The sequence below is a fragment of the Labrus mixtus genome, chromosome 2 (assembly GCF_963584025.1).
Source record: "Labrus mixtus chromosome 2, fLabMix1.1, whole genome shotgun sequence".
Lineage (NCBI taxonomy): Eukaryota > Metazoa > Chordata > Actinopteri > Labriformes > Labridae > Labrus > Labrus mixtus.
Window position 1 is genome coordinate 6,730,527 of NC_083613.1, and position 27,998 is coordinate 6,758,524.

Genomic DNA, 27,998 nt, shown 5'->3' on the forward strand with positions numbered 1-27,998 from the left:
TTAAGTGTGAAACTTAATAATGCATCACATCCTCTATTTCTTTCACTACATGTTTTACACATTGCTATAATTCCAATAATAAAAGGCCTCATAGAAGCAGTTAGCTAAACCTAAACTCCTTATTTAGAAAGTGCTTTTAAAATCTTTACATTTTAAAATTAAGTTTTTAAAAGTATAAAAGACTGAAGTGCAAAAAAAACATAATTTGAAAAACAGTATCAACTTTACAAACATAAGAGAAATATGTTAGTGTATTACATGTTTGCTGTAATCTACAGAAGTCTTTTTTAACCTTTCTTGTGATCTTTCTTTTTTGTCATCTACTTTCTTGTATGAGCTTTGACAGTGTTGAACACGTAACATACACATACTGTTCATTAAGAGATGTTTCTGTGCACCAGCTGCACATGCAGCGTGTGCTGTGTGTGAGTCAGGCAAACAATAAACAGGGAGTATGCATCTAGCAACTATATCTTCAGTTTTAGGACTGAACAGTGCGCTCTGTAACAGAGTTTGGTTAAGTTTACAGCAACACACAACAGCAGGCTGTAACATTACAAACATAAAACTAGTGATTGTTGTCACATGCAGCCACTAACTGATACCTGCGTTATAAATGTAGCCTAATGGTTGTTTCGCACGCCCCATATACAGAGGATGTGGTCCTCGAAGCAGGCAGCCCAGGTTCATGATCCACCTCTGGCTCCTTTCCCACATGGCATTTCTAAAAATCTCTCTCCCCAGTTTCTGACTCTATCCATTGTCCTGTGTCTCCAATAAAGACATTCCAGTAGGAAAAATAAATCTTTAAAAAACAGTGATGTACTGGCTAACAGAAAACACAACACAGCAGTTTCATTACATGAACAGAAATTGCACCAGACACAAGAATACAGTCTGTATTCATTGCAACCACTGGTTGCAGGAAACAAACATCATCACCCATCCTACTCGCTCGCAGTGATTTTCCCTTAATTTTTCTTTCTGCGTCCCCACACCAGCTCACCCTTAACACAGAATTTTACTATGGGGCTGGCAGGAAAAAGTCTGAATATTGTTGGGAGTGAAAAAATTTGACACATGACAACTCAAAATTGTAGCAGTTTTGTGTATGTGTCAAAGTACCAAGAGATACAAGTTTATAATAGGGAGAAGGAAATGCCTTGTAGGCTACTAGTTCCTAATGTTAACCTAGCTAACTATACAGTCACACCAGAGAAAATATTTACCATTTCACATACAGGGTCAGCTGAGACCAAAACAATGATTCTGTTTTGTTTTTGTTCTTGTATATTTTCAAAAGGAGCATGAGGGAGCAAGGGAAATGATCAGAATAGGAATGAAGCATATACTGTAAACATTAATGGATGAAGCCTGATTGACGTCACCCATCAGTCAACGTAACAACAGGCTGAGAGCTGAGGAGGGATTTAAGCTTCTTGACAAACCTTCTTAACCAACATTGTAACCGTACATGTTAAAATATCAACATTTTATGGCCCCATTTTAGTGTGAAAGTCCGCAAAAAAACATCCGTAACATATTCTAAAGGACTTAATTGTCTTCTTATTTTTACAGCAAATCTCAAAGGCACCAACTCACACAACTTAAAAACTGCCCTCTTCTTGCTGAGACTTTGCACAGGGATTTAGCTGCAGGACATTTATTTTACTATGTTTTTAAGACTTTACCCTGTGACGATGAGACAAATCGTCTTGTTGTTTCCAAAAATGCACAAAGACGACTCGATAACAGAAAATAGTCAGCTGGTCTGTGCAATGTTGATTTTTCCACACAGGGTTCTGGTATGGACAAAATGACCCACACACAAAACTGAGGTCTTAAGTGACATAAACAGCCTGGTGACTTATCATATGGCAAACATCAGAAAACATGAAGTCATTAAAAACATATTTGAATAAACTGCATCTGACAACTTCAAAAATCACAGAAATGTAGAAAACTCAGGCAGACAACATAAACACTGGACAGAACTCCAGTGTTTCTTTGTCTTTTATTTTCTCATTCAAAATGTACAATAAGGTCAAAGGAAGACTGACATTTTATGGGACTTTTTCGTCTGAATATCATTGTAGTCTGTCATTTTTTTCTCAAGCCAAACAATGGTGTCCTATAACTTTGTGTCAACAGTTTACTTTATCCTTTTCCTGTTTCAACATGACAATGCCCCCACACACAAAGTCAGCTCTGAAAAGACATGAAACAACTCAGCTCTCCTGCACTGAAGCCACCGCTTCACCTCACCACACATCTTTATGAAAAACTCAAAGTGCAGACCTTAAGCGATAATCACTGACTTCATTTTACACCAATAGGCACAAGATATTCAGCCGTCTGCTTTAAGAATGGAAACTTCATGATACTGACCTTTAAACGTCATTTGACAGACTCCCAAACAAGAGAGATACAAAAAGGAAAACAGACAAATGGAGAGCTTGCAGGCGTCGCCAGACAGATGCGATATTCTCTGTTATATGGGAATAATGCACTTATTGCTTGCTTATTCATTTATGATTTCCTCATTAAATTGTATCACACGACACTGCAAGCTGGAGTCTCAGCAGAGACTTAAAAAACAGATCTTTGTGACTGCAGACTCCAAAGAAATCATATGAAACTTGCCAAATGTACCCTCTAGGGATCAATAAAGTATCATCTTAAAAGGTTTAACACAGAAGAACCATGTCATGCATACAGGAAGCATTTACCCGAATCTAAATTCTAACAAATCTTGTGGAAAGTTGCTGCCATTTTTATTTTTTAGTAGTGAAAAGTATGAAAGCGCTGAAAAAACTTCAGATTTTCATTTGCATCTTCTAGTAAGGGTACCACAAGAAAAGGCAGGATGGGCACTGTCTAAATTACAAAACTGCGGTTTGAAACGTTTTTGTTGCCAATGTATTTTGTGCAATTTTGACAGTGTGCAGGATAATTAACAACAACAAAAATCCCAATAATGGATACCTAGGACTTGAATTTTCTTTGCTATTGCTTGATATTCACTGGTCTGGTATTGTATCAAAAATTACAATTCTGGCATCGTGATAACCTTACCTCCTGATAAGCTTGCAGATTCATCAAAGCAGTGACATTAAAAATGAACATGACTTATAATAAGGAATTACAAAGTGCACAATGACATAAGAACTTCCCGAGCAGGACAAAAACTGCCCATTAGCTAGAAGTCCACAAGAACAGAGTTCCAAGGTAAATATTGTAGACATGCTGACAACAAATTAGGAACAATCTCACCTCTACTTTTTGCCGAAGAAAAGAGTTTACAGTGTCTCCCCAAACACTTTCTCATCCAGCTATGTTGAGCCTTCTGCTTTAGTTTTTTCTGAATGCAAAGCATCACTACAACGGGTTGTGGTCCGTCTTTTTACATTAGCTTCCCTGTGGGATCATGTGAAATCATACAAGCAATCACGTGTGGTGTTACACTACTCCCTCTGGCACTTAATACTACTTAATCTTAATACTACTCTGTAGTGATTTGTGCGTGATTATTTTCAGATCTTGAAGTGTGTGCAAGCTTGAGATAACTCATGAATATATGTGAGGTGCCTTCTTGTGAATGGGATGACCAGACACCTACTTGGTTATTATTGTAATACCATGTAGTCTGAGCTAGGGCTGGGGGATATATCGAGTTTTTAAGATATATCGATATAGGGTAGGACAATATCGTTAATATAAACACAGTTCATGTTGCATTAAAATAACGTTATACGCATCTTCTGTAGAGCTGCCAGTTCACCTATTTCTCATCTCACTGTCTCTCCCTCTTCACCCTGCTCCTCTCTCTCTCTCTCTCTCCCAAACTCAACAAACTAAATGGATAACAAAACACACCACTGTGTTTATTTTGTTATGCAGAAAATTAATTCATTTCACAAACAGGTAGTTTGTTTTCATGTACATGTTGAACTTGTGCAACTGACTGTTAATAAAAGACATATTGATATATATATCGAGTATCACCATTCAGTGAAAAAATATCGAGATATGAGTTTTGGTCCATATCGCCCAGCCCTAGTCTGAGCCCATCCTAAAAGGGGTAAGTGGACCCAAAAACCTGAATTGAAAATGTCCCAGAACAGCATAAAAGAACTGCAAATTGTAGAGGTTAAGCAATCAGGTTATTCCCTTGATTCAAAGCACACATATATATTTCCATAAAATGTAATATTAGTAGTAGAAAACAGAACGATAAGGATGACATTCTTTTTCATAAACAGGTGGCCTCAACTCACTGTCAGAGGAATAATTAAATGATTGTTCTCACACACTCCCATTTCAGCAATATATCAACTTTTCAAAGGGAGATATCTTGTACCCACCCCCCCCCCCCCCCCCCTGATTTCTACAGTCAGGTGCAGGATTATTAAAGTGGATTCCTGCAGAGCCTCCAGGAGGAGCTTTCACTTTACACACACAACTTCATGGCATTACAATAGGCAGCAAACACATGGCCAAACCAAAGATAACCCGTCAGTCACTGTACAGTGACGGATTTTAATACAGGTCTGTAACACAATAAAGTTTAGTCGATGGTATTACAGACACCCGTAAAGTACATCAAGGCCTGGTTAGCACGCCTAGAATCACGGCTAACTTTTTGCTATATAGGCAACCTTCATTTCGTTTGTCTGGTAGGTGAACTTCGTTGCAAGAATATAGTTTATTTAACTACTAGAACGAACAAAGCGAATGCTGTTGACATTAGTCGAACTATGTACACAAGCTATCGAGGATTTACGATGTGCTATGTACCAAAATATGCGCCTCGTTGCAGCCATTAATTTTAGCTTAGTTGCCGCTAGCTTCGACTAGCTTCACATTTAACAGATTCCCCAAAACACAAATACAAAATTGACATGTCTTATTATTATTATTATTGACAACACTGTTGACCGTGAGTGTATTATTGACACTCGTGCATGCCACTTTGAGAAGTGAAAACAAAACAATGGCAGCGTAGTGGACAGCTAGCAGACTGACCTGACAAACACATCAAACAAAGTCAGGCTGCTCGCTAAGCTAACCTGGCTAACTTAAGCTAACTTACAAACCCCGTGCAAAGCTGGCTTTTTATCGACAGCTGCATCCTTTAATACTGCTCATGTGCACCGTGTTTAACTGTGTTTAACGTAGGGCAAGTCGTGGATGAAATGTCACACACTAAAGTAATGAAGGCAGTCGATTTATGAGCTGTGAGTACTGTGAGGAGTGTTTGACAGACAGGCCTAAAAACTGACTGCCAGTTTTGAGGAGAAAATGGCATATGCATTCATACAAAGGGACACAGTGTGACACACACACATACACATGTCACCGACTGCACAGTATGCAGAAATGATGGCGTCACTTACAGTGTCTTATGGTTTGCAAAGTGCCAGATAAATGTTGTGAAGAAAACACACAAAGTTATATTTAGCTAGCCTAACATGCTCCCATCCAGCTCAGTGGACAGCTATGCTAACATGAAGCAGCTAGTCCCAGTAACGTGTGATGTAAATATGATTTGTTTACTTACTTTCATTTAAAACCTCCACCAGCTCGGCGCAGTTTTCGCACATTGTTCATGAAGAGGAAAACTGAGTGCACCTACTCAAACCATGGCACTGGAAACTGTAGTTGTCTGGCAGTTGTTTTTGGGGAGAAAAGGCCCAGTGGAGGGAGTGATTGGTGAAGGTTATTCCACTGAATGGATGCAGGGGAAACGAAAAGGTGCAGAACGTGATTTGCATCCAAGCGAAGCTGATGTACACCGAAATCTAAGAGGCACTGAAAGGTACAAATCGAGTCAGTCTCCAATCTGAGCGTTACTTGAGAGAGCAGACACAGCAGCCATGTTGAAAAAGGGGGAGGTGGGGGAGTGGAATAGAGTGTTGATAGTTCGGGACTTTTCGCCCAGTCTCCCTCACCAATTCGTTTTTCTTCGGAAGTCTCGCGATATTTTCCGACGTAGTTTTGTATACAACCTTTTCGACCGATTTCAAGGGCAAATTCGGTGAAAGTAACACATATAACAATGTATATTATATCCAGATTATATTTATCTACAAAACTTTAATGTGATCCATAAAACATACAACTTCATTGTTAGAATTAAGATACACATGTCAAAAATCAATAAATATTAAAAGATAAGATCAAATAAAATGAAGATTAAGGTAATATAAGAGAAGATAAAAAATGATATATGATAAGATAGTATTCATCCCAAAGGAAATTCTTGTGCCAGGTTGCATCAACATTACAGTACAAAAAAAGTAACAAAAATGTAAAAAAAAAAACAACAGTGTATCATAATGCATCAAATGAACGGTGCCTGAAAAGGATAAATAGAAGTGGGAACAGCTACAGCATGGCTGCTTGTAATCATATCAGCAACACACCTAATTATGTGCAAGTGCAACTCTTATCCTTCTAAAATGTTTTAAAAAATTCACCTCATACAGTGTGTGCAGATATAGACATACCCCAATTCAGACCAAAATAATAGTATGTACTGGGCTATAAACATGTTTATTTCTGCTGTCAAAAAGGGTATTTTAACATGGGGTGTGTAGGTGACTTCTGGGACGTTTGGATAATTGTCCACCTCTGTACCATTGATGATGACCGATTCGGGACAGATCATGTGTTTCTTAAAGTCCACCAACAACTCCTTTTATCTTTGTGATGTTGAGTAGCAGGTAGTCCACACCACTCACATTTCTGTAACCTCACAGAGTGTCACATAAGGCAGTGCCTAATTCAAGCCACAATTGAAGCATCCACCTGCATGTTCAATAGCTCATGGTCGTATGGTGTTAAAGGCACTGGATAGGTCAAAAACGTGACATTGACTTGTTAACTGCCTCAAGGTGTGTTTAAAAGCAGCGCAAAGAAAATGGCATCTTCCACTCCATTATGTTTTTTTTTTTTAGATGTTTCGCCATTAGTGCAGGAGCCACACTTATTTCCAGTCAAGGGCAATCTTAATTCTCAGGCTGAAAATGTGTTGAAACTCCCAACGCAGCTGAGGAACATATCCTTAAAGGACTAGGGCTTAGGCCATCCGGGCCTGTGGCCTTTCTTGGACAAATATATACAATTTAAATGTTATCGTATTTAAATAAAGAAAAAGTTATAGTCTGCAGTCCCATAGCAAGTAAAAAATAGAAAATTGTGTTTTTACATACTTGTTCTTAATTGTGTGTTCTATTTAGTTTGCATTTAATCTTAAAGCCATTGGTCAAGGACATTTAGTGAGGAAAATTATTTTTTTTCTCATGCACGCATTTGAAGTAATATTAATTATGAACAATTAATGATTTAGATCTGTCATTGATATAAATACATTAGATTTATTTCAACCTTGGACCTTTAATACAGCTGTACATAACCCATGTGCTGTGCTGAAGCTGGGCGACATCTCTGCTGTTTTGTGGTCAGCAAGGGGGTCAGGTATTTGTTTTCTGTTAAGTTCAGCAGGGAAGTTCATGTGCATTTTAGATACTACTTTGGCCCTGGAGAATGTAAAACCCTTTTCTATGCAGTTCTGACATTTGTTTTACTTGATAAAATTGAATGTAAATAAAGGTTTTTCATGGACACAGTTAAGTTTTTCTGCAGCCTTTTTTGTTTGGCTAATGTACTCCCTGTGGTCCTCTTTCCTCTGAAATAATAATTATTAGTTTCCAGTTATTGTTATGCAACACAGCATTTTTGCCGTGCAGAGAGACAAAAACACCTAAACGTCTTGCTTTGAAATAGAAGAACACTTTACAGCTGATAAAAGGAGCCTGCCCTCAAGTCTGGAAACTTTTTCTGAAGGGCAAATAGATCTTTAAACAGCCAATCTATATTTCAAATCTTTACAAAAAAGCCAAGTTTCATAACATCTTAGAATAAATGTTCTTTGCTGTAATCCCTTTAGGTATTGGAAAGTGAGCTGTGACATTTCTCATCTTTTCCAGCCTTTCCATGACCTTTAGTGCTCTGGAAAGGAAGAAAAAGTCAAACATTTTTTTTGTAAAAATAGCCAACTTTATATTCTCAGAGTACTAAGATAGCTTTACAAACAGGATGATATGCACACAACCTTCCTTCTCATCCAAATGCAGAGCAGTCCAACTGAAGTTCTGACTCTTATCAGATAGCCAAAGTAAAAGAAAAACAAAAAATAAACACACTGACAAACCAAAAACCAAGACAACAAAGGAAGCAGGGAAGTACAAGTCTACCCCTTGAGTGTCACATTCGTCCTGCAGCGTGCACATGGGACACCAGAGGAATCCATTAGCTGACCATCAGAAGTGTTTCATCATTATATATTACATATAAACAAAGGAGGAGAGGAGGTGGATCAAGGGTGTGAGAAGGGATTTAAAATATTCTTGTATTCTTTCAACTTCATGCAGGTGTAAAAGATTGCAAAAATTAAAGCTTTAATAAGCAAAAAAAATTAACAAAGATGGCATGTTACACAAAAACATCTGTATAAAATAAGTTGTAGCAAAAAAAAAAAAAAAATCCACGCAAGTTTTTTTTTTTTTTGGGTGGGGTTTAGGGTGGGGGTTTGATTCTCATTTACATATAGACATTGATTTGGTCGTCGACAACTGAGTGCAGGGGTCTGTTCTTTGGCCCCATATTCTCTTTTCAAACAGACACACTTCTACACAAATACACTCAAAGGGAAACTGTTTATCATCAGGAAGCTTTCTCGCTCTTTCTCAACCTCTCCCCCTCTTCAGGGCTGTTTTGTACACGCTGTTTACTGCTGCTGATGCTGCTTCAGTCGCACATCTCCTCCGGCAACTCGTGAGGGTTGAGGATGCCAGGCACTGACATCTGGAGCTTGTGTTTCTCTTCCTGGGCTTGGCGCAGGGATGTCTCTCTCTCCTCCAGGAACAGGTCTGTTGTGTCCTCACCAGCAAACTCCTGCAAGGACCACACAAGCAGAGGCTCAGTAGTGCTCACTACAGGCTTTTAGGATTCAGATTCCAGCAGGCCAATCTGCCATTTTCCCACAAAGAGATGTGAGCTGCTTAGACAATCCATAAAGTCTCTCCAATGCAAAATCTTCTGCTGCAGCTTTTGGAAATGAGATGGTGTCTGTGGCACTAATTAGATGACCAAATATCAATTATGATTCCTGATTATCTTAAACTTGAGTCCTACTTTCACATTAGTTGAGCTTTTTTTTAATTTTTTTAAATCACTGGGGTCAAATTTTGTAAGAACTCAAAAGAAAATATGGATTAGCTGTTTAAAAAAGAGACTTATTCTTCCACTAATTCAGCTAAAACAAAGCATCTCTTCCTTGTTTCTGGACGGCATATGTTTGAGAACTGCCTACATTAATCATCCAAGGCCCTTTTTGATTTGTCATCTCTTGTTGGTATCTTTGGTAGTGTACGATAATGTTTTTTTTAAACCAATTATCTTCCTCAGTGTGTTTAAGGAGCAGCGGACCTCTTGATACTCACCTTGATCTGCACAAGGAAGTCCCTCAGGTGCTCCTTGAAGGCCGGGATGTCCTGATTCAGGCTGAACAGCCCCGTTACAAACACCTTCACCTGGGCACTGAGGACAGAACATTCAGTTAGCAGCAAGTCTGTGAACAGCTGCAGATGTATCAACTTTCTCTCTCATCTGATATACAGTTTCCTCCATTTTACCCAGGAACTTTTCTTAATGTTTTTGACAGCTTCCTGCTTCCAATCAACTTTGTTCATCTGCAGCCACAAAATAGTCTCAACACTCTGGCTCTAAGCCAGGGGTGTCAAACTTACGGCACATGGGCCGTATCTGGTCTGCCAGCACATTTGATCCGATCCACCAGACATTTCTGGGAGATGGGGGAAATTTAGAAAAATACTTATTTGAGATTTCAAATAATGACAATATTTTCAATACAAATTTGTACCCAGGTTTTATATCCTAATTATAGGAAGAAAAGTAATAAGTAAATATGATACAATAAATTAATCACTTAGAACCAACTTCTCATCAAGGTGAACATCAACACTGGTGCAACTGCTGCGATACCTTAGATCAGCTAAGATGCTGTCCAAAAAGAGAGACTGCAGCAGAAAGCAGGGTTTGTCAAGAGACATACAAGGAGCCATTTTTCTTTCTTTTCTTTTTAATCAGAGTTGAAGAACGTCACCACCAGCATACAGCTGCACGGTATGCTCTCATACTGACAGAGTTCGTTGCTGTTCACACTTTATACCACTTTCTTGAAAGTTGAGTGCGAGACGTGTTGATTATAAAAAAAGCTACTTCTCCGGAAGAGAAACAACACTCATCCATCCTGTCTAACTGACTGTCTGCACACATGTGGACAAAGTGTCTGTGTATGTCCCAGTTACACCTCTGGCAGCGCCAGACTGATTTAACTCCTGTTATTAATAATTATAATAATAAGAGTAATAGTAATGTCAAATAATATTAGCAGACTTTATTTAAAGATGATTATTTTTAGGTCATCCAGAGGTAGAATTGTTGTCATGGAAAAATCAAGCTGACATAGCTTATAAATATGGTGGCGCATTAACAACCAGCTCTCAGCAGAAAGAAAAAATGTCATAATAACTGAACATTTCATTGTATGATATACCACACAAGCTGCCCGATCACACATAAGGTCAGCTGGTTGAGCTGAGGAGCAGCGCTCAAAACTTCCTCGAATTACGCATGGAGATTGCCCAGATTCATGGCACATAAAGTAAAGTCATCAATAAAGTTAGATTACGATAGCATAGATATGTAAAAGTACGTACTGTGAGGGCTCATATTCGATTTTAAAAGTCGATTACTGTCTTTAAGCTGAAAAATGACATCAACTCCATACGGAGGTGATCAGACTGCAGTGTAGCGTACTGAAGGATAAATTCACTTCACAATTCATCAATGGCTGACACAGAATGACAGCGTTTGCAAGACACTGTATGTATGAGACAACAAACTTATGTAGACAATTTTTCTCAGTGATGAACCTTAACAAGTCCAATCTCTCTCTCTGGGTGGAACTACCTAGGTGTCAGACCAGACGTTCTCTTAAACAGGCTGTTCTTTTTTTTGGTCTTGTACAGCACTAATCAAATGTAAAAGTGAATAAATCCAAAGGCATTTTAATACAACATTGTTGTGAAGAGTTTCAGTGTGCATAGGATTTACACTGACTGTGCTACCTGTTAGAAGTTATTTGGGACACTTTTATTTGCCCCTACACAGTTGGATTATTTTTGTTTGCCAACATGCAGTTTGCAAAAACAGAAATTGTGTGTTTTATAGCTAAAATTATTAGGGAATGCCAAAAACATTCACATGTGAAACATGTTGCTAGGATAGCATAATGTTCTTGTCTGACTGTTCAGATTTGTTGAGGCCCTCTGATTTAGCAGACATGTTGATTGGTTCAAGTACCTTATATTAAACATCTGAACTAAAACATAATTATTGTGTTGAGCCATGTTATTGTTGCTAATAATAGTACAGCCCCAAGAGGTCCTGTTTGAACAAATCTGACCCTGAGCCAATACAAGTTTGACCCCCCTGCTCTAAGCCTTCTGTCAACTTTAGTCATTTTATTCTGCAAACATCAAAACGTGTGACATAGGAACATTTTGGGAGTTTAACTTTCATATTAGGATAAAACGAAGGGTGAAAAGTGCTTATACTTTTCCAGGATTTGGGTATATTACAGCTCACACGAGTAACCCTCCCCTGAAATGTGCGTTATACTATTTGGTCTAAAGAAGCTGCTGTGGCTGCATAGAGAATAATTTTTTTTTTTCTTAATCCCAATGCGTTTATGAAAAATGTCTTCCACAAAAAAGATCAAGCAATGATCATCAACACTAACCCTCAGCGGTTCACACTTACTCTTGCAGGTGAGGGAAGGCTGTCTTCAGCAGGTTGGCGATGTACTCCTGGACATGCGCTTGGTTGTTTGCAGAATTGGTGGCACTCAGAGCGACGCTGACCTTCCCCTCCTCCACCAGGTTGAACATGTAGGCCAAGATGGTGGCATGCATGGTCAGACCTGCAGACAGGGAGCAGGCAGAGGCAGTGATCAGTGTTTGAAACACAAACTAAATATTATCATTTGAGTGTGCTTTTATGAAATTTGGCTTTGATGGATAACCCGAAGACCCGTTTTCTTCCTAGAAATCTTTTTATTCATTAGACACCAGGCGAGTGTGCTTACCTGCAGTGTGAGAGGTGTCCGTGACCACAGAGAAGATGTGCTGCAGGATGTCACAGAAGTACGTCTGATAGAAGCTCTGTGCTGCTGCTTCCTCTCCAGACACGTTCTGCAGGAGAGTGTAAAGGATCTGTAGACCTGCAGGAGACAAGGGAGATGCTTGTAAGACGAGCACAGACATGATCATAGTCTCTACTGCTCCAACACAATAAATAGCCATCTGTAATAATGTTCAAATTTGAGGCTTTAGACTTAGGAAAAATTATAACTTGCATAAGGATTTTATTTAAAGATGTATTGCAGACCATTGACAACTCAGTCTCACTAATATGTTGAAGCTGTGTTTCACCACTTTTTGGGTATATAATTCCTACTTCCCTGTCATATTGTGGTATTGGTGGGATGAACTCTTTACTTATATCAAGTCACTATATGAGGAGATAAAATGGAGCCAGTTCATACCTGTGTCGGCCACATTCCTCATGGTGTGCTTGAAGGCCCAAATAATGGAGTCCAGGATCAGTTTGAACTGGGCCGGGGCGATGGACAGGAAGGCTGGGAAGCACTGGGAGGTGGCGGCTTGTAGGAGGTAGAAGAAATGTGTTCTGTGTTCTGGGAATTCTTCAAAGTCCTGCACAAAAGGTAAACAATGAAAAGGTTTGAGTCTGTAACTTTGGGACAGTAATGTCTGATTTTGTATTAAAATGTATCGTATTAAACCAACCTTGTTAATCATGTTCAAAGTGCACTCAAAGACAGCATCAAAGATCTTTGGGATTTCTCCGGTAATGTGGACCCCCAGCTTGTTGACGATGGTTGCCATGGTACTGAGGACCTCAGGCTCTCTGGCAGCAGGGACGTTCCTCTGGTAGTCTATGAGCACTGCTTCCAGCAGGGGGGGCACAAAGTTCTCTCCCACCTGGACCCCAACAGAACACATGAATATGACTTTACAATGTGGTCCCAAATAGAATGACATGAGTGTTAACATTTTCTATCATTAATAAAATATCATGTTGTTAGAAAGGATGTCTGTTTCATAATAGCAGCCTATAGAAGGATGACAAATTGCAGGATTACATAACAAAGCTTCATTGTTTACAATGTGTCATGTAGACTTTGCATCCTATCGAACCTGGTTGAGTCAAAATAAAAAAGTTGCCCAAAGAAATAACTTCAAATTCCATTAATTTCATATTGAAAAAGGTGAATCTGGTGAAAAAGTATGTCAGATACCTTGAGTTTACTCAGTTACTATCTATTATCCTCCTAACGATAATCAAGGTAACTTCTTCAAATAGGAGTAGTATTTTTACAAATTAATTAATCTCCTCTCTATAAACATGCAGTCATTTATTTTAATATCTGAATTTGCATTACATTGTAATGATATGTATATTAAAACAAACAGTAAAGCATGCCCTCAGTGTTGTAATAAGATGTTGTCTAAGAACGGATTACAGCCGCTAACAGCTCAAAAAAGTAGCGCATCATTAGCTCCAGGTATCTGATCCAACTCAAGGTCTAACCCACTACGCATATAGCGCTAATGATAGTTAAGGGCAAACATGCCCAAGATGTTTTTGTGTTCTGTGCAACACCAGATCATCTCCACACATGACGATGAAGTGTCAAGCCGCTGACAACCCTGGACTGATTTCTTCTATGACCAGTGATCACTTTAATACTGTTTAGTCATAAGTTGGCTATTTGGCAGTGCTGTTTTTATTTTTCCTTGTTAACTGTTTTGCACCAAAACACCAAGTCAAATTCCTTGTGTAAATATACTTGGCAATAAACACTGATTCTGATTTTTATCAGTTTAGTGTATGCAGAATTTCAGATCTCAGTCACACATTCAAGGGGCAAGCGAGGCCCAGGCAGAGCAACGTTCATAGTATATGTAAGACCCAACTTTTTTTTGTATAACTAATAAGCGAAACGGATCAGTCAGAGATATAATTACTATGACAGAAAAACAAATACAATATCAAGCAATTTATCTGAAACACAAGCACTTTTCAAACCTTGAAAACACAACATTTAAATTCAGTTTTTATCTTGGACTTCAAGCCTTTGTACGATTATGAGACATTTTAAACATTCTTCCATTGTACAAAAATCTGAGGAAAATAAAAAAGCTCACCATCTGAGGGTCGTTGGAGCGACTGACCCAGCCGGAGATCAGCTTCAGTGTCTCCCTCTTCACTGTCCTCATACTTCTGATCAGAGGCTGTTTGGTCACCATCTCTCCTGCATGAATCAAATCAAGAGATTTTTTTTTATTAACTTGATTTATTTTGACATTCTTGCTATTTTTGCTTTATTTCCATTGTTAACTGTTTTTTGCACCAATACACCAAGACAAATTCCATGTAAGTGTAAATGTACATGGCAATATAAAACGATTCTGATTATCAGCTCTCAGGTTAATATGGTTAACTTGCTATTGGTCCATTTCTTACTTTCATCAGCTGCTAAGTAGCAACATTAGCATTCGTTTTGGGTACAGTTTGTCCAATAAGTCACTTTCTTTCAGTTTTAATTTTGGTGTCCAATCACTTCAGGAGGAAAATGTTTGACTCTTTGGCATCTAAATGCCCTTCTTGGTGTAACTTTTGTACTCCAAATGTGGCTACGAGGCAACTTTCATTAAAAATCAATCACAAAAGGCCCAGGTCCATCTCATATTTCCTGCAGTGAGCTGGCGTTAAATATTCTAATCACAGCTTTGAGGCTTGTCAGATACCATGGTTTAATTATCAGTATGCTGTTACAGCAGAGAAAGGAATCTCATCCTCCTTGTATTCCTGTGAATCATTAACACATGCCTTGTTTTTTGTTATTGTTTTTTTATTCATTAAGGTTCCCATGAATGATGTTTTAAATAGGATACCAACATCTTATCTAACACGCATAAATGGACCAAGGGCAAAAAAATTAAACTAACCGTTTGTCTGGACAGCTGAGGAGATGTTTTCACTCAGGCACTTGTATACATTGAGCATGTCCAGGTAGATCCTTCCCAACTGGACAACAAAGGGATGACCAACAGCTTTACAAGCTCTGACGTTTGTCTTCAGGATGCTGCCCAGCTGACGCACCGTCTCTGCGTCCTTCAGGATGTCCACATTCTGCAGCCAAGAGTCCACAAGTCAGTATAAGGTGCAGGTATAAGGTGCAGTTTCAGCAAAGGCAGGCTACATGCTTAAATAAGGAAACATCACTGGATTCTAATGGATCAGATAGCTGGTAGTTCTCACCTTGGTGGCCTGCTGGATGATGCTGTCCCACACCTGGTTGGGCAACAACATGTACTTCTCTATTAGGAGCTCCTGGACTGCCTGGTCGGTCTGAGCTCCGATCATGTAGCCAACAGCCTCGTAAAACGTGTGGACCTGGAGAGACAAGGTGCAATTTGACTCAGACTGTCACAAAGCACTTAAATTATAATTTCAAACTAGTTCAGAGAAAGCTTTTCATGAGAAATGTGAAATATGTCACCCAGGAGGTCTGGAGACAGAACTGACCTGCTGTGGCTGCAGGTCGCAGATGATGGTGTTTATGTTGTTGAGGATCTCGTCGATGAAGGGCATCACCTCACCCACCTGAACCTGGACAAAATGGCGACGGCACTTCTGTGCAATCTTGATGAAGGTGTCACAAGCCATGTCCTGCACACCGTCATGGGTCTCTGTGTGATAAAGAAGCACAAAATACTTAGAGACACAGTATTCATTGGATCTTATTGAAGTAACAGTGGCATTTTTGGGCAGCAGTAGCTCAGTCTGTAGGGACTTGGATTAGGAATCGGAGGGTTGCCGGTTCAAGTCCCGACACGGACCAAGTCCGGAAATTGTCCTGGTAGCTGGAGAGGTACCAGTCCACTCTCTGAGCACTGCCGAGGTGCCCTTGAGCAAGGCACCTAAGCCCCCAACCAGCTCAGGAGCGCCCACTGTGGGCTGAGACCTCTCCATTAGTGCATGTACATAGGATCCTGTTTGTGTATGTTTGTGTAGCATGTTCACTAGACTGAGTGTAAAAAAACAAATTTCCCCTCACGGGATCAATAAAGTATAAATTATTATCATTATTTAAAACTGAAAATTCAAAATCTTTATTTCTGTAGCTCTTAACATCAAATTGACAGAGGTAGTGACTACAGTTAGATTGATACTGGCTGATACTTTAAGATGCATTTCAAACAGCAAAAAGCATTGGATTGTTGTTTCAAACATTTAGATAGAGATTTAGGAAATATGATTTGATCTAATCCACGTTAAGAACTTGGTCTTGTCTCACCGTGCATGAACTCAAACAGCTTGTTGACGACAGTCTTCAGAAACTTCCAGTGGGCTCGGAGGAATCGAGGATACTGCCCCACAATGTACATGATGTTGGATGCTATGATGGCCTTATTGTCCTTCCCTCTTTTCTGCTCACACAATCCAAGCAGGTCCTGAACACATGAAACAAACACTTGTGAATTAACCGATTTTTGCTTGTAGATTGACCCTGCTTAATGACTACTTAAAATGTACAGTATTGTGTTTGTGTCCGACCTTGATGACAGTGACCAGGAACCTCTTCTCGTCCTCCTCGTGCATCGCCCCACTGATGGAGCCGATGGCCCAGCAGAGCATGTTCAGATTCCTCCACGACCATTCGGTGCCGTTCACCTGGTTGTGGAGTTTCTCTGTCATGATGCGTTCAGTGTCAGCATAGTCCAAATGGGTCAGATACACTGCAGACAGAGAGAATGAGATAGACCCATACATTAAGTGTATGTGGTTGTGTATGAGTGGGATACATAATTAACACTTTTAAAACGGTCAGTAAGAAAATAGTCATGTCCCGGTCTTTATTCTTTAAGTTCGTTGGGTGACATAAATAAACAATGTAATGAGTAGTTGCTTCTCATACAGTCTCATTTTTTTATCTAACTTAAAATGTATTAAAGATTTTGTTATCCAATCATGCATTTTACAATAGACAGCTCTCAACAAGGTTATTCTAGAGACCAATGTAAGAGCAACATGTGCAAATCCTATGTAAGAGGCATGAATGAGTCAATGTAGGACTACAAAAAACAGTCTGCAAATATTGTCCATGTGTGGGAAACACAATAATGAATATGCCATTCTTATTTATTTTTTTAATTATTTGTTTATCTGGCATATTTTCCCACCGGACACTTTGGCTGTCCATATTTTTATTTGCCAGATAACTGCACAGTCAACGCATACGTAGCTAACGTATACTCAGTTTTAAATAAACTTGCTTATGTTTTTCAGGTTAATGATGAAAATGAAATGCTGTTGATGATGTTTAAGATGCACAGATGTGGATTAAATTACCCAGAGTCTCCCTCATGTTTTTATAAAGATTGATGGCATCTGTGTCTTTCATGAACTCTCTGACCACTTCACCCTGGTCATTCTCCACAACCAGCACTTCCTCTGGTTTGGCCATGCGGCTCACCATTAGCAACCGCACCTAAAAGAAGAGGAGGAGGAAGAGATGGATGGATCAGAGTCTAATCTCCTTATAATCGATTGGCATAAAAGAAAGTGTCAAGTTTAATTCCACCAACCCACAAATCCAAAGCAATGACTGTCCTACCTGTGAGAGTACAGGCAGGTAGAGGTGTCTGCGTGGAGGAACGTCTGACAGCAGCGGGGTGCTGGAGGTGGAGAAAGGACTCTCCCTGTAGAGCTCTGCTGCCAGGTGGTTCCAGTACTCCAGACAGATCTTGAAGATCTCCGTCTCCTCCACCTCTGACACCAGCAACATGTAATGCAGGGCCTGCAGAGGGAGTAAGAGCCAAATAACCATGTTTAGTCTCCAATCTTGTTATATGGCTTCACCACATGTTAAATCAAAACAATGGTTTCCTTTGGGTTATTTGCCATTACACCGAATTCAAATGAAAAAAATTACTTTAAATCCCTGATTTCAGAGTTTTGTCTCTCTGCAAAGATATATTGCTTCATGCGATAGAAAAACCTGCACAGATCTATTAAAACTGTTAAATGATTCTGTACCAAAAACATTAAACACATACTTTACTTTTAAAATGTATGTATGTTATGACAGGTTGGGCAAGAAACAGGTATTTTTAGTCAGTTTTTATCATTTATTAATGGAATTCATTGTTAATGTTTGCAGTTTTACCTTGTGTTATAATAAACAGTGTTCTTTATTCCACCTTCTTACTGATTTTAAAATCAATTTATCCTGTGAAGTTTCATAATAGTATTTTAAGTCTTCTTTTGCTTGTACAATCTTATTCATTTACTATGACAGTATAAACGTAACAACCCATCATGTACTCTTCTTTTATTGGTTGTTTTGGTGTGCACAAACCATTATTGATATAAATGGAGTGGAATGGCTGTGATTTGTTGAAATAGTGATATATTAATACATTTCACTGTTTGATTAATTTTATTTTTGACTTGATTTTTGACTCTTCTTGTAGGATTATAAATTCTCAGTCTATAACCAAACTTCCAGCTGATTGGTCTTCTCTTATAAACTATAAAATGATAGAATAAACTGTTTCACGACTCTTGCTGCATTTTCCTCTTCTGCTTTTAAAGTCTTCTCCTGAGTGAAGCGCTGTTCAAGTGGACAAACAGCCAGTGTAATCAGTCTAAAGTGTGTGTTATAGCAAAGGTGTAAACAGGACACCACATGTTAAGATAAACAGGAGAGGTGGAAAGCAGAATATGAGGGAGAGGTTTCTTTCATTAAGCCTGAAGCAGAGGCGGAAATCACTAAAGACACCAAACAAGAGTTTAAAATATGTTTACTTAAGCAGACTAATTTCATGTTTAGTTCTTTCTATTCTAAAGTCTTTTTGGCCTTATGAGAAGGCTGTTGTTGTCTTTACCTCCATAAGAGATTCTCGCATGTTGGGTCTCTTCTCGATGAGCTGGCCGTGTTCTTTGAGGAACGTGCAGAGAAAAAGGCTGAGGTTCTGAATGAAGTTCTGCTCGTCATCCTTCCCGTTGGCGTAGGCCAGTCTGATGTTAGTGTTCAAAGGCAGCATCTGTCCAGATGAAAAAACAAAACACTTCAAAATCTCAATCCACGCAATCTGAATTCTACAGTAGCTGGTTTAAGACAGAAAAGTTCAAGGCAAGGTTGGATCGAGGACAGTTCACTTTCTTACTAAAAAAACAGCCGGACCAGAGTGTGATGAAAGTGTACCTAGGCCCATCTCTTCAAGCAGTATCTGTACGATTGTTTGGTCCACACATGAGTTCCATTGACAGCTTTCACACCAGTCCAAACGAACCGCATTCATTTGGCAAACAGACTCAAATTTCTTTTAACCAAACAGGCAAAGATGAAAATGCCCTCAAACTTTGTCCAGGTGTTAGGCGTGATTGCATAGTTAACGGTTTCGTTTGAGCACTTTGTATTTAAAGTGGAAAAGGTTTAGTCCTAAACCGCTGAGCCATGAGACCACCCAGGTGACGACAATAAGAATATTTAGGATGGTTTTGATGTTGATTAGAACTCTCAAGAGCAGCCGTCGATGCTGTTGATGATGATGTATTAACTTTAATATAATAAATATTTATTATAATTTCAAACAGTGCTTTGCCTCTATCACTGCAGCTGTGCCCAATCACACCAAAAGCTTTGTTTGCACTTTCTGATGTTGTTTCCTCCTCTCTAGATCTTGCTTGTGTTGTTCTGATTCTCTGATGATCGCCGCTTTGGACAAAACAGCTGCTAAATGAATTCACCATTTAAAAAAATAAATCAACAGAGCAACCACGCAAACATGTGGGGATGTGGACCAAGACAGGCGGTTCAGTGCCTATTGAGACTTTTTCTAATCAAAACATGTTTCCAAAAGTCAACAAACTTTTACACTCAAGATCTAAAACATTTCAACGGATCCCAGAAGTCTGGATCAAAGAATGTTTCTGTTCAGTAAGAAGGTATAGACATTTATCAACAGTCTTAAAGTGTTGTCTGTTGAAACTGGTGATTAACGGGGCATAAATCTAACTAAACCTTTGTTCTGCTACAAAAGGAAAATGGCCTTCTCATCCTCTCGGCTTTTAAAAAGAATTGTTGATGCTGAATAGTTTGACCTTTACTGTTAACTAACATTATTCAGATTTTAAGCAACATTTTAAAATGTTAAATCATTTTGAAGAAACTTGACAGCTCGATGAAATCTGAAACTTCATAGGAGGGGTTTCAGATAGACCTTTTATAGAGTTAATAATCTTATAGATGTTGTAAATTGGAGAAATAAAAGTCATATCCAAACTTGATGGCACTATGTCCTGATCATCATCATAAGCTCCAAAGCCTGTTTCACATGTTCACAGAAATCTTTATCAGTGATCAACCGATTAATTTGCCAAACGTTGGGTCAGTTCTGTCATGTAGGACTTCAAGAGAGTTTAAACCAATCTATTTCTAATTACTTGAAGCATTTACACCACATACACACACTGGGGCCTAGGATGCTTTGTAAAGTGTCCATCAGTATTAACTTATACATTCACACAACACCAACGCAGCAGAGGGTTAAGTGACTTGCCCAAGGACACATCGACTTTTGGATGTAGGAGCTGGGGATCGAACCCCGACCCTCCAAGTTGGGAGATGACCGACTCTACCACTGAGCCACAGCTGCCAAAATGCCCCCTTCACATTCAACCTTGATGATACACCTCCTACAATTTATTTTTCTGTGTGTCATGTTTAAAGTCTTTATATGCAATTTTTCACACTTAAATGTAATAGAAATCAAGTGTATCCTCTGAAAATAACTGACTGTCTAAAATGGGTGTAACACCCGAGTCCCACTGTCTGTGATGTTTTCAGAGTCCTATCTTCAGTTTGTTTACATCGCCAGGACAGCCGACCGACTCCTCCCCTCACGAATAAAAGTTGTTTAATTGAGGGACTAGAGAAAAGAAGAATAACATACTGTACTCACTGATTAACTGAATGTCACGTAAGCGTTTCTATATCACAGTCATTTCAGGTAAATTTACATGCAGTGTGAAGTTACGAGCATAATAAAGATCGCTAGCATTAGCATGCTAACACAACAATGCAGAGCAAGTTGTTTTGGTTTCATGCTGGTGCTCAAGGGAGACATCTGCTGGATCAAAAAATCACATAAAGCCTTTAAGCCTCAGGCAGAATATTCCCTCACGTGTCAGACACACAAGTTTTTTCATTTTGAACCATTTCTCTACAATTTTTCACAACAAAGAACAAACAGGAAACCGCTTTCACAGCCTTACAGTTTGTGACGCTTGCAGAATTTATGTTCTGTAACTGTGTGCATTTTTTGTGTATGACAAGAAAAGGCAGGGAACAAAAATTGAGCGGGTGTGCCTGTGCACAATCACACTGAGTGCAATTCACTTGAGCACCACTTAACTTGAGTGTGTGTGTGTTTGTTTGTGTACCTGTTTGAGCTGGCCCATGGTGAGAGTAAACAGGTTGACAAACTGCTCCTCGTATTGGTTGACGCTCACTCCGGCAATTTCCGTCAAACATTTCAGCGTCACATTGCGAAACATGGGCACATTCAAGAACTAAAATACACAAAGAAAACAAGTTGTACTGTCATTGTATTTACAATTCCTCCTTTGTGTCCTGTGGATGTCAAATCTGTTAAATGAATGTACTTTGTATAATCAGTCAATCGTGATCAATTTATACAATTTAACACTTGGTCTAGAAAACAATCCTTGCTGATTTGTCCAGCAGAGTGCTCTCCATCTCATTAGCCTTTAATCTTCCTAGCAATGTTTACAGCATGTGAAGCAGAACATTACAACTGTGCAAAAGGGGGGTGTAGTAGAGTCATTGAGATACATAATATTAAATATTCTGTAGGTTAAGGTGCTTAGAAGGCTGTTTAACTTTTGATATAGTTACCAAATAATGGCACAATCCACGTAAAGGAGGATTATTTACATCGTGATCAGAAATTCAACAAGGCAACTGCCGTGTTGGAACACATTTAATTTTGTCCCACTATAAATGGTTTTACAGAAATGTCATACTGGTGTGGCTCTAAATTACTTAAAGACATGGCTCATGTTTTAAGGAGCTCTGACTACATACTAAAAAATAACCTGACATCAGTTATTGTATGTTTATGGACAGTGAGAAAGACGTGATTGTGATTTGACCAAAATGTACAAACATGTCACATGAAGTTTTTACTGACTGAATTTAAGAGGCTTTACCTTGTAGACGAGAGTACTGATGAGCTTGGTCTCAAAGATGTAGCCAAGAGGAATCCAATTCAGGAATCTGAGGAGAGTCTCCAGAGTGGCGTGGACCAGAGGGGCATTCTGGGAGTTTTCCTGCACAGAAGAAGAAGACGAAGTGCATGAGAGAAGTGCATATTAGGATCAGAGATACAGTTTGAAGTGTAAACTTTGTCTTACCATCACAAACTGGCACAGCTGGAATATTTGGGAGAACTCGTTGCACATGCTGAAGGAGAAAGTGGAGAACATCAGGGTTGGAGGACTCATGTCATAGCTGCTAGGTGTTGAATGGTTAGTGCTATACAAAGTTAGTTTCTCAGCATCTCTACAGTTTGTAACACTTCAGTTGAGTCACCGAAGACAAATGCTTTCTTCTTCCTTTGTCAGTTAACGGCAGTTAGCAAACAGCGTTCACATGTCCTACACACATCGTCTGGCTGTAGTAGTATTTTTGGTAAGCCATCCTACAGGTGGAACAATTTCAAAATGTGATTAAACTATGGCTGCTGCAAAATGACCCATTATGTCCTGATCTGTGTGAAGAAACTTGGCTTTGGCAGAAACTGAATTTTGCTTCAAAATATTGTTTTTAAATCTTCATTTATTTCAAGAGGCCATTTTCTCCTTGCCAAGATCTTTTAGGTAAAATTTCCCATCGCCTCTCTCTGCTGTTTGTCCATATTTTCGGAATGCAGTTGTATTTTGGTCGAGCACATTTGTCCATAAGAATTATCTACCAGCACGTACAGCATGTTTAGCATCAGCCATCTGAAACAATCCACTGGAGACAATCTGAAACCTTTGATACCTATTAGTCATTTATAACCCCAAGTAAGTGATAGCAGGCCCTTCCTTCACATTATCAAGGGCAATGGTGAGGAGTAATCTTTTATCACTTACCTGTCTTTGAGGTGCTTAGCCTTCACCTGGGTCATCTGTCCACTGGAGAAGTCAAAAACCTCCTCACTGAGCAGTTTGAGGATGATCATGTTGTTCTGGCAAAGGCTCTCACTCGTCCGACTTGCTCCTACAATGTCGCTGATGAAGGTGGGCCAGTGTTTGGGCCACTCCTGCTTCAGGATCTAAAACAGTCCAGAGAAGAAGAGACGTGTGTCACCAGCATCATCACATCACTTCAGTCACTTTTTTTGTAACCAATTGTTGAATTGTATTTACCTGTACGAGGATCATGTTGAGTTTGGAAATGTACACTCCCTCTTTCTGTAAATGAACATTGAAGAAGAGACATCAGTTTCTCGCGGTTCATTTACTAAGTACTGAATCTTACAAAAAAATAACCTCACCTCCATGTTTGCAGGATCGGAGGAAGTCTTAATGATCAAACCAACAACATATTTCTTGATGCCTGAAAATTGATAAATGATTTAATAGAAAAAAACAGCAGCATTCCCTGGCAAGCAACATATCAACTAATCAATATGATATCAATATCAGATATAGACTCTGTCTATTTGAACAGACCTTCACACTGATTTCTGGGGAGAATCTTCCACCGTGTTTTGATGACCGTTTCCAGAATCTGAAGTGCATAATACTAGAAGAAAAATTAAGCCTCATTAGAGATCTGGAATAAAAACATTAGACATATTCATTTAACAATCAAAGCCAGTGATGTTGATAGGTTTTACAATGTGGTGAGTCCTCAGGACTATCAGGTGATGATTTGAGTGAGTCCAATTCCAATCAAATGAGTACCCAATATACTTTAAGCTCCTTGAGAAATTAACTACTTTAATAATTAAAGACAGTAGAGTTATCACATTTAAGAGTGTATTCTTTTAAAAATAAATGAGACCTGTTCAAAGGTAAATTGAGAACATAAAAGCAAATATGTTAAAATTACAAAGTTGTAAGCAAAGTTGTTTAAAATGAAAATAGGTCTAAAATCTGGAGGTCCTGACCGGGAAACCTTTAGAACCTAATGCTTTAGACTTTTTTCTTGTTTTCTGGTGTCCCTTTAGCACCAATTTATCAGAAAATTGTTCTTTTTTGTAAAGCTAAAAAGAAACTTATTTAATTTAAGTAATGAATAAAGGGCACAAAGTCTGTGAATGCCTGCAGCCTCTCTTCTCCGCTGAAACCTTTTTCCTTTTGATAAGGATACAGTGCCGCCAACTCATGTCACAACCTAATCTGACTAATGCTGTGATTGAGGTTAGAAATGACAAATTCACTAATTGTTGTGCTCGGAAAACAGCATTTTCTTAATGAAAACAACAGTCTGACTTTGACAAGAGCTGAGGAGGTTGAAATTTGAAATTTGCGTAAAGTATGCTAGACTTGTACCAAGCAACGTCAATGCAAAGTGATGTCATATATTTGTCACAGCATGCACAAAACACACACGAATTGAAAACTATTACAGTAATTCTTCAAAGCAGCACAGTTTTAATCACAGTAAGCTTCCATTAGCTGGAAAAATCCTGTAAATACAGAGAAGCAAAAGCAGAATGAGAGCTCAAACCTCACTACCTTAAAAGCCTCTTCCTAATGTGGATAAACTGATAAACATCATCTCACATTATTATTCCATTGATCCTGAGAGACTGTCAAATAGCAGCTGTTGTGAGGTGGCTTTTCTTGGCAACAAGAATCCGTCAGGTTGGTATACACTAGGGATGTAAGTCACTAGTTTCATTAGGATAAGATATTTTCCAATATCACAAAGTATGCCAAAATACGATTTCTATTCAATTCAGGGACCTATCGAATCAGAAGATAGTATGTACCCATTTAACACAATCAATTACATTTCACCTAAACAATAATAATAATGTTGATGCGTTTTGACCATTTCATTCCTGAACTGTTTTGACATTTAAATAAAATACTTTTTGACAAAAAATTGAAAACCCTTAAGTTCCTTATTTTTCTTTTATCGGTGCAAACTTTTTTTTTTTTTTTTTTTTTTACATTTAACAAAAAAATATATGAATTGTTCTAAAAGTGTGTTTCTCATCAGAGTAAATTTTTAAGCACCAAACACTGAGCATTTATCATTTATTTTCCTGTATTCTGATAAAAGGAAAAATGTGTGCCTTTTCTGCACAATTGTGTAATCATGATCAAATCTTGTGTCCTCTTTGGCGTATTTCTTTTGAATACATTTACACACACGTGGACTCAAATAGTAATCGTCTTTCTGCACTTACTAATCCTTTGATACTTCTCTCACTTCTCTCTACTTGTCTCGCGGTATAAAAGAAGCCTACCTATAGCTCATGTAGTTTTGTTCAACATTGTATGACACACTTGAGCTTTATTTAGCATTTATAGGAATGTCAAAAAACATAATTCAGAATTGGATTGAATCTGTGACACAGTCAGTGTTTTAGAGGAATCTTGATTTTGATTAATAGTGGGGTTTAAAAGTTTTCACAGACTGATAAAGCACCCTCATAAAGAGAGCAAGAGCAAGCAGCTGTCCAGGATCAATGTTTTGTCTTTCCATCAAATTCATTGGCTCTTTCTTTAACCAATCGATGGATTGATGCAGATAAATGGATAATGTTATCCCTAGTACATACTTTAGTTTTCATGTTCTGAGAGAATTCCAGAATGGTGTCGACCCTCGTCCAGGCATCTGGATGGTCCTTCAGGTTGGTGAGAACTTCCTGGGCCACTCGTTGCTACGAGAGAGAAACACAGTACACCCGTTCCATTCCTTAAATCTTAGGGTTTTGGGGATCATTTAACCAATGAGGAGGTCCTGTGAATCTCATCCACTTAAGGTGGAAACCCACAGTGGATAGGAGCCGTACTAACCTGGGATCCAATGTCATGGTACATGGAGTTGACAACATTGTCCAAGAGGTTGATGTCAAGTTTCTGACTGAAGTCCAGCAGCTGTCTGGCTGGGTGATCGGCCAACATCGTCATTTCTGCTGGCATAGAGCTTCTGTGGAGTGGAGAGAGGGGGTTATTTTTACTTAAGCCACAGAAGCATGTGTGTGTACCATAATTACACAAATCTACAGGTATAGATGATAGCAAAATCTAAAAAAAATAAAAATAAAAAATAGAGCTTTTAATTAAGTTACTACTTTCGCATTTCACCTATATTTGCAATGCAATACTACAAAGTACAGAAATCAAACTGGTCATTACATTCGTCCTTTATATTAAGAGAGGTCAACTCTGGTATTACAAGCATGGTCACTGTTTTTCTAAAATTTGGCAGCAGTGTATCAAAACCATGTTTATCTCCCATCAATCCATTAACTATACAGCTTGTCCCGTTTGGGGTCGCGGGCTGGTTGGACCCCAGCTATCAGTCAAAATGTGTAAATGTGACCCTCGTGGTGACACCCATTGAAAAAACATATTTACTTGTAAAACAAGAAACAGCGCCTCCTACTGGCTGACTTGGTGTATCCGCCACAATCTGACTGTAAGCCATGTAATGCGATGATTAAGGGCAGTTTCATGACTTAGCATTAGTGTAAAACATTACGAGGAGTAAGCAGTCCCTCTTTAACTTTACAATGTGTTGTGTTCAGTCTTAGTAACCGTTGCTACCCAGTCTAAAACATGTTTGTCAAACGGATGCTAACGTTAGCCCACGCTGGGTGAGCAGGTCAGTGGAGATCCGGCTCGACTTACCTGGGGTGTTCTGTCCGGTCGTCGAAAACAAGTATAGACTAGCTTGTAGCTAGCAGTTCAAAGAAGAATATGTATCTTCTCGTTCAAAGCCACTGTGTGATGTTACCTCATGGCACAAGTTTCACCTGCTGCTAACCTTTGTAGCCTTTAGTTAGCTTTCCTGTATGACACCAACAGCGCTAACTTGAAATACTGTTACGTAGTATACTTTACGGTTCTTGGCCTTTTATTATAAGCTCCCGCAGTATTCCTCGACCTATCGTTTCTTGTCTTCAACCAGTCCAAGATAAATCCTTCTCTAGCTATCAGTGATTACAGTCGACTCCCACTAGACTAGTAGCAACTTAGCATGCTAATGGAAAGTCAATGATGATTCAAGTCTGCTGGCTAAGCTAAGCTAACAACACAACTTCACGGAGTCACACTTAGAGCGGTATTCCGGGTCATAATCACCAAGTTAAATTCTCCTTTTTATTTCTGATTCTATCCGCATTCACTGTTGGAGAGCAGAGATGTTTAATGCGTGCAAGTGTGCTCTTCCTCTAAGCTCATGCTTCCAACCACGGACCGGTTAAAACCGGTTGAGACCGGGATATTCATTCTCGGTGTTTCGGCCCGTCGCGCGCCGCGTAAAATTTGGACTATGTTTCCGCCCACTGAGAATCTGATTGGTTGCGCTGGTGATGACGTCATGGTGTGTCATGGGCTACGCGTAGCTGTCAATCCGAGTCAACTCCCTCCCTCTGTTTTGGCTCCAGTTTGACCCCTGACAATGGGTGAAACGGAAAATGGACCGTAAACTGTACTCATGAGTGTAAATGTTATTAACTGTAGTTACCTGCTTACTGCTTATTCTTCTGGTCTTATAATCT

General features: G+C 39.0%; 2 protein-coding genes across 4 annotated transcripts in view; both read right to left on the reverse strand.

Annotated features, from left to right (window-relative positions):
- The window catches only part of usp34 (ubiquitin specific peptidase 34), a 64,050-nt gene extending 58,144 nt beyond the window's left edge, over nt 1-5,906 (reverse strand). For all 3 annotated transcript variants that reach the window (XM_061049031.1, XM_061049040.1, XM_061049023.1), the window contains exon 1: nt 5,561-5,906. In XM_061049031.1, the coding sequence (XP_060905014.1) occupies nt 5,561-5,603 (43 nt within the window). In that variant the 5' untranslated portion in view covers nt 5,604-5,906. The remainder of the gene's footprint in view (nt 1-5,560) is intronic.
- Nucleotides 5,907-8,515: 2,609 nt separating this feature from the next.
- xpo1a (exportin 1 (CRM1 homolog, yeast) a) lies at nt 8,516-27,743 on the reverse strand. Its single transcript, XM_061049053.1, has 25 exons — nt 27,127-27,743; nt 26,290-26,422; nt 26,052-26,153; nt 23,986-24,058; nt 23,808-23,869; nt 23,680-23,724; nt 23,404-23,585; nt 22,681-22,729; nt 22,477-22,596; nt 21,688-21,816; nt 19,128-19,286; nt 17,855-18,037; nt 17,590-17,728; nt 16,795-16,976; nt 16,535-16,691; nt 15,763-15,926; nt 15,496-15,630; nt 15,183-15,366; nt 14,379-14,485; nt 12,957-13,151; nt 12,695-12,863; nt 12,236-12,370; nt 11,911-12,070; nt 9,507-9,603; nt 8,516-8,958 (listed from the first exon to the last, which is right to left on the reverse strand). Exons 2-25 carry the CDS (start codon nt 26,413-26,415, stop codon nt 8,812-8,814), a joined length of 3,201 nt encoding a protein of 1,066 aa, XP_060905036.1. The 5' UTR covers nt 26,416-26,422; nt 27,127-27,743; the 3' UTR covers nt 8,516-8,811.
- Between the last annotated feature and the right edge of the window lie 255 nt (nt 27,744-27,998).

Bases quoted from the DNA above. Each gene is read 5' to 3' on its own strand.
- xpo1a (XM_061049053.1), bottom strand. From the start codon at position 26,415: ATGCCAGCAGAAATGACGATGTTGGCCGATCACCCAGCCAGACAGCTG. The intron at 15,631-15,762 runs GTCAGTTCTGTC...TTGTCTCTCCAG, and splicing joins GCGACCTGCAGCCACAGCAG to GTCCACACGTTTTACGAGGC. The intron at 15,367-15,495 runs GTGAGAACTACC...TCTTGGCTGCAG, and splicing joins TCATCCAGCAGGCCACCAAG to AATGTGGACATCCTGAAGGA.